The 7,295-nt window shown below is 43.0% G+C and overlaps 1 protein-coding gene across 1 annotated transcript in view; it reads right to left on the reverse strand.

Annotated features, from left to right (window-relative positions):
* Positions 1-2,410: 2,410 nt before the first annotated feature.
* The window catches only part of LOC113406337 (divergent protein kinase domain 2B-like), a 27,365-nt gene continuing 22,480 nt past the window's right edge, over positions 2,411-7,295 (reverse strand). Inside the window, exons 4-5 of the mRNA XM_026650576.1 lie at positions 4,710-4,998; positions 2,411-3,317 (exon numbers count right to left, since the gene is read on the reverse strand). Coding sequence (XP_026506361.1) covers positions 2,977-3,317; positions 4,710-4,998 — 630 coding nt within the window. The 3' untranslated portion in view covers positions 2,411-2,976. The remainder of the gene's footprint in view (positions 3,318-4,709; positions 4,999-7,295) is intronic.

Genomic DNA, 7,295 nt, shown 5'->3' on the forward strand with positions numbered 1-7,295 from the left:
ATCACAGCCCTACTCTTATGTGAGTCCAATCTTCCTAAGTCACCACACTTGAAGAAAAACTTATTGGGAACAAAGCTCTAATTCCTTTTTTTTTTTTTTTTTTTTTTTTTTAAATCAACTGCTCTGTTACATTTCTCATTTATATTGAGGAGAATCAAAGAAAACTTTTATGAGCCTGAACCAAAACCCACTGAAGTCAATGGAAAGACTCCTATTTACTTTAATGGACTTGGATAAGGCCCTGTAAGAACAGATGCTGTATGTCTAAAAGCTTCTCTTAGCTTAAAGTTTTTCTTGTGCATCTGGCAATGCAGGACTATTGCAGTTTTCATTTTTGTGTATCATATTTTAGGATACTGTGTTAGCTGGGCTGGTATCTGGGGACCTGATCCTCCTCCCACTGAGGCAAATGGAAAAGCTCCCAACTGTGTCAGTGGATGCAGGATTTGGACCTGAAATAAGTAGATTCCTCTTTGCGACTTATTGTGCTATTCAATTTCAATATGACTTGTTTGATGTCTGTGAGGTATGCTCCTGATCACAAAACTTCTGAAAGACACTCTCAGATCAACATAGAAAATTGAATGTCAAATATTTTTGAAAGGAAAATCTGTCGAGAAAAAAATAAGGGTACACGATGGTGGGTGAAGCCAGTGTTTTGGCACTCCCAGCTGCTGCTCCTGGTTTGAAAGTAGGTCAAGGAATTGCCAAGGAAGAAAGAGGTTTTGCAAGTGTTATGGTGCTGCTGGTCACAGGCTAAGGCTGTGCTATACCATGGCACCAAGTGATTTCTCAAAGAACTTGCCACAGTTCTATGGCTTGGAAATTCTCTGGCTGAGCTCACATGACCTAGCCAAGATCTTTCGCCCCCCTCTTCCTTGACATTTTGTAGCCTGCCTTACGCTATTGAATTGCATTAAACTCTTACTTCCATTGCTAATTGGAAATCAGTTTACTACTGATCCTAGAGTTACCTTCACTGGTAACAATTAAATTTTTTCTGATTAAAACTACATACAAGATTTTGTTCCTCTTTTTAAATGCATTGTTCCCTGAATACAGGATGGCAAGGCAGTTCCCCCTTCACTAGAGAAATTCTTGCTGCTGATGGTGGGGGGCAAACATATTTAATCTGTTGTCTAATTATCAAGTAAAGTCACAGACTGAAATTTTTTTAGATAGAAAGGGGTTAAAGAAAAACTGTTGGAAACAGATTGCTAATCAGCCTTATGGGTCTAGGCGAACAGTACTTTCTCCTTACTGGAACACAGCCATGGTGTAGAAATAGACTGAAGTCATAGAAGAGGGCTGCAACAATTGCTTTTACTGTATATTAAAACATTTCTGCTGTGAGAACATCTGGGCCTACAGCTAAATTTGCCTTCAGATTATTTAAAAATGTTTCCACTTCTTAAGAGTGAAAGGTGCACTTACTATTTTGTGTCAGGAGTGATAATGGGAAAGAGAATTCAATGTCATGGGTCTGATTTTCACAAGATCAGGCATGTAACTGAACATGCAAAAATGGGAGTATATTTGCATGTCTAATTTATGCCTATAATACCCTATTTTAATCTACAGTCATAGTAATCTGCACACACAATTGATGCTCGGAGCAGTTTACAAACTGGGGGGTGGCAGCAATGCTTAGGCAGCTTTGCAAATGCCAGCTGGTGAAAACGTAGGCACATACGGGCTTAGGTGGCAGCTGAGTTTTGAGACCATCAGTGGTGCCTAAATCAGGTGGATGTAGACACTTACTTATCTGTGGCCTTAACTCTATATGTGCTTCATTTCCCCTTCGGTAGAATTGAGATGATAATACTTCCTCACCGCGCAGGGGTGTTATAAGGGCAAGTTAATCATCTATCAACACAACTCTGAAGGTACAAATGCCTTGAGTTAAACCATAATTTCTAAGGAAAAGAGATTTTTCAATGCAAACATGAGGATTTAACTAAATGGAGATTTACTTGAAGCCAGATGGTGTCTGCCTTCAACAGAGTTGCAAGTGAAATACAAGTATTTTGACTGTTTTGAAAATTGTACTGGGATTGTATTGGGGGGAAAAGTGAAAAATACACATTAGTTGAATCAGATCTGAGGGCTTTTCTGTCTCTAAAAAAAAGTATTTGTTAGAAAGAGGACTATGTTAATGCAAACATAGGTGCCTTTTAGTTTGCGCTAGCAGTGTACCCACAGGGCAGTTAGACGGCAAGTCTTTGGTGTGCTCTGCAATTCACACCTGTGTAGTCTGCACTATGGTGCAGTGTAGACACTGCTTTACATGCCAATTACCATCTCTCAAACCAGCAAAGATTAAAAATTGTGCTATGCAATTGGGAGTTAGAGAAATGAAGACATAAAAGAAATGGGAGCTTTCAGCTCTTTAATGCGATCTATTGCTTCTTTCCATCCCATATAACATCAAATTAATTGGCAATCATAATAGTAACATAATGGTAGCAAACTGATCAGATAATTCAATTCAGAGAAGATAATTTTTATGACATTAATATAGCCCCACAAGGACAGTCTTAAATGTTTCCATCCATCTCATATAATTTGTATAGTCTTTATCAGCAGGATCTGTGTTATCTGCCAGTATACAACTCCACCTAGTTGTGACCAAGATGGCTTAGTATTTAATTTTTCTTTATGGCTGCCATGGAAAATTCCTCTAAGACCAAAATGCATTAATAAGATTTATTCATCTCTTAACTCAGGTCATTCACAAAATGTTATAACACTTAAGTGAAGACTTCACATCATACCAAACACACCAGTGTGATAAGTGTGTCTGAGTCAGATGGAAGCCCTAGATGTGTTATGCTGCTTCTCTCTGGTATCATGCTAGGAAGCCAGGACTTCTATGAATCCTCCTTTCATCTCCATCCTGAAGCCTCTTCACTTTCTGTGAGAGCTGAGCTGTGTGCACACCACTCCACTCTTTCAGGAAGAGCTTTCTCTCAGCCGTTAGTATTTGTCACTGTATTTGCAGTCAGGGTAGCGGTAGGCAAAATGGGAATCGCAAGATTGCAAAGATTTCAAGAGCTCTGTCAACTTTCCAGCGGCATCACTGACTTCCTGGTCTGCTCTGAAGCTGTCTGCACAGAGCCTTAGGAACCTGTCTATTTTCTCCTGAACAGGTTGGAGGAATTTTCCCTTTAGGAGCTTAGGCAGAAGCTCTTGACACACCATGACGAGGCTCTGCTTCTCTCTGACTGAATTACAGGAGGAAAATGCAGACTGGCAGTCCGAAGCCAAACAGCTAAATATGTCTTTATACTCCTGTTGCCCATCAGTCATCTGGAGACCTAATAAAGGCAATAAAAACGTTAGTTAGAAATGTATACATCTTTTATAATCATACATGTTTGTAATTTTGGTAAGAAAATGTCATTTAAAATAGTGTATACCCATGTTAATAATAACCTAGGTTAATTTAGCACCTTTCGTCCCAAAGCACTTTGTAGGCTGTATGTATAGGGTCATTTTCCACACTTCTGAAATGTATAGATGTCTCTGAAAGGTTGATGTGAAAAGAACTCATTGCTACCCTGCAGTGTTTTATAGATGGGGGAGAAGAATAATGCATTCCATTAAAATAGCAGAGGAACTCGAGTACAATGTAAATACTGAGCTGAAACTTGAAGTTCCTATAGAAATTGCCACAAGTACTTAAGGCCTCAATTTTCCATTTCATCCAAAACAAGAGGTGATCTGATTGGAGCTGGACCAATAATGCAAAAGATATATAACTGAATGTTTCACTAGAAGATTTTCACAAAATCAGTATAAATTTGTGACTACACCTCTACCTCGATATAACGCTGTCCTTGGGAGCCAAAAAATCTTACTGTGTTATAGGTGAAACCGCGTTATATCGAACTTGCTTTGATCCACCGGAGTGCGCAGCCCCGCCCCCCCGGAGCGCTGCTTTACCGCGTTATATCCGAATTCGTGTTATATCGGGCTGCGTTATATCAGGGTAGAGGTGTACTTGAGAATTATTCAGATGACTGCATAAGCTGAATGCATTAAGTGTGGGGAAAAAAAGAAAAAAGTGAAATGTGTGAAGTTTATCAGACGAATGCTATTTGCTCAGCTCTAGTTTTGGTGGTGTATTACTTCCCAGTGTGCCTGGTGAAAGGCAGAGCTTGAATTGAAGACAAACTGGCAAAAAGGGGTTGTCCTTTGTTAATAATTCTAAAGTCAATGGGATAAAATGGCCTGGAAGGATCTAAAGGATTTGGCCAAATATTTAAAACTGAGATAGGCCTGTAAAGTTTGTCTGCAAATTAATTTTTTGTGACACCGATTTTTAAAGAAAGAAGTGGAAGCTGTTGAATATTAGCATTCAAATATTGCTGTGTCGTCCACTGTCGCTAGTCACAGATATTACCAGTGTGTAGCTGTGTAGTGCTACAAAAACGGTTCCAATGCTCTTTAATGTAGTGTTAGTCCCAGCACCATTTACAGTACCACTGAAAGGTCTGTAACATTCTGAATACAGAGCTAAGCACTGCAGGAGCTGGTTCTGGTTTTATTGGCAGTAAGTTTCGCCTCTTGAACTTTTAATTATCCAATTTACTGAGCAATTTTTGATGTTTTAAATAAAACTAGCATAGCAGGTGAAAGATGGGTTTTTTTTCTGCCTTGCTAAATCCTCCTATGACAGATGCTTATTTAGAGATCATACTGAGTACCTTCCTGCTTGTCAATGATTCCCAGTGTGCTGGCATCCCGGATGAACAGAAGCCCATTGTTAAAAATGCCAAATGTGCCAGCATCAACATGGACGAAATAAAAGAAATAGTTCATGTCATTGTTCCTCATGGAATTGACAATAGAGAGGAGCTGGAGAGCCAGATCTGCCGCCACCTCAGGAGGAGAGCTGTAGAACTCCTTTAAAGGCCTGGTGCTGGCAGTGACAATCAGCCGGCCACAGGACCCCAAATACTTTGGAAATGGCCATCCCTCCGCTTCTGGGAAAATCTGTGGGAAGAGAAGGAAAATAATGGATCTAGTCGCTGTAAATACTGAGGTGTTTATGTGGTGATGCACACATACAGAGTCTCCAGGAATATGCAGTAAAGTGTGTGTGTGTGTGTGTGTGTGTGTGTGTGTGTGTAGTGGGGTGGTCACCCTGCTCTGGTTAGGAATGGGTTAAAAGCAGCCAAGAGAGGCTGGTTGGGGAGTCAACCATAGGTGTGGTTGCACCAAATTAGGACACAGCTGGCCCTGATAAAAGGGCAGGCTGAGAGAGTGGGAGAAGAGACTCTTGCTCCAGCTGGGGAGCAGGGAGGACCAGGCTGCCTGGGAGAGCAAGCAGAGTACCTGAGGCAGAGCAGAGCTGAGGAGCTCTGGCCTGGTGAGTCCCCAGGCTGAGGCCTCGCTAAAGGCCAGGGGAAGTACTAGGGCTGCAGCAGGGCTGGCCTTACCATGAGGCGAACTGAAGTGGCCACCTCAGATGCCAGACTGGGGGTGGGGGGCGCCACTAGAACCCAGAGTGTAGAAAATTGTGTCTGCTGCTGGTGCATATGTATTCTCTCTGCTCTAGATGCACAGAGATGGTGGAGTGCTGTACTGGAGGAAGGAGGGCACAAGAGACATAACAGGCAGGCAGGAGAAAAGGTGAGAGGGAATAACAGAAGGCAGCAGGAGCTGCAGGGAGAGAGAGGAGGAGCCTCTTCTGTACCTGAAGAAAAGTGTAGATCAGAGAAGAGTGTGGTGGAGGCGCAAGAAACACAGCTGCTGCTGAGGTTAGTTCCTTAAGTCTAGATGATCCAGGACTGTGGACCTACTTGAGCAGTAGCCTGATGGACTTCCTTGTATTGCGTGGGCCACAGCAAGTGAAAAACTCCATGTCCCCCAAAGACAATGAAAATAGAAGTTTCCATCCAACACATTACTGGCGTGAAATCCCCAGTGGTGATAAAGTGGAGAGGCCATGGCTTATGTACTCAAAAACCCAGAATGTTGCATACTGTTTTTGTTGCAAACTCTTCCTAATGTTCCAGCCACATTGGATTCTACAGGAACAAAGGACAGGAAGAATCTTGCTAGAAATCTGGCATGCCAAGAGAAGGCAGCAAATCACCAGAGAGCATTCCATAGGTGGAAAGAGCTTGAGATGAGACTAAGGTTAAAGGCCACCATAGATGATCAGCATCAAGAGAAGATTGCATCAGAGTCTCTTTACTGGCAAAATGTTCTGAAAAGGCTCATTGCCATTGTGAGAATGCTTGCTACCCAAAACCTAGCACTGCGTGGCACTTCAGATCAGCTGTATATGCCAAACAATGGAAATTGCCTTAAAAGTTGAGCTGATGGCTGAGTTTGATGCTGTACTCCAGGAACATCTAAGAAGAGTCACCTCCCAAGAAATGTACACACACCACTAGCTTGGAAAAACAATTCAAAATGAGATCATACAGTTACTGGCAACAAAAGTCAAACAGAAGATTGTGGCAGATCTGAAGTCAGCAAGTTATTCTGGACTGCACACCTGACATCAGCCATACGGAACAAATGACTTTAATGGTGCGTTTTGTAACAACAACAACAGAACCTAGTGAAAATGTCCCTGCAATGGTGACTGTCAGAGAGCATTTTCTAGAATTTATTGACATTGATGATACTACAGGAGCTGGTATGACAAATGTGCTTCTTAAAAAGCTGGAAGATACAGGAATTGCGATAGCTGACATGAGAGGTCAGGGCTACGATAATGGTGCCAACATGAGAGGAAAGAACAGAGGAGTGCAGACACGGATCCGAGAGTTAAACCCTCGAGCTTTTTTTGTCCCATGCAGTTCTCATTCATTGAACTTGGTGGTCAGTGAGGCAGCATCAGCTTCTAGGGAGGCTGCTGATTTTTTTAATGTAATTCAAAGCATCCCTGTATTTTTCTCTGCATCAACTCATCGATGGCAAATTTTGAAGCAACATCTGGGAACATCCTCTCTGACACTGAAACCACTGAGTGTCACACAATGGGAAAGTCGAGTGGAGGCGATAAAGCCTATCAAACACCAAATTGGGAAGATAGATGATGCCATAGTTGCCATTATGGAGGATAATCAGGGCCGGCTCCAGGCACCAGGCACCCAAGCTGGTGCTTGGGGCGGCACCTGGAGGGGGGCGGCGTGGCGCGGCGCTCCGGCCGCCCGGGAGAGCAGGGCCACAGCAGGGCTCGCCGCCCTCCCCCCCGGCCGCGGGGGGGAGAGCGGCGAGCACCTGCCGGGGCTCGCCGCCCTGCGCTCTGGCCGCCGGGGGGGAGAGCCGAGCCC

The sequence above is a fragment of the Terrapene carolina genome, unplaced genomic scaffold (genome assembly GCF_002925995.2).
Source record: "Terrapene carolina triunguis isolate 2854851 unplaced genomic scaffold, T_m_triunguis-2.0 Scaffold26, whole genome shotgun sequence".
In the NCBI taxonomy this organism is placed as follows: Eukaryota; Metazoa; Chordata; order Testudines; family Emydidae; genus Terrapene; species Terrapene triunguis.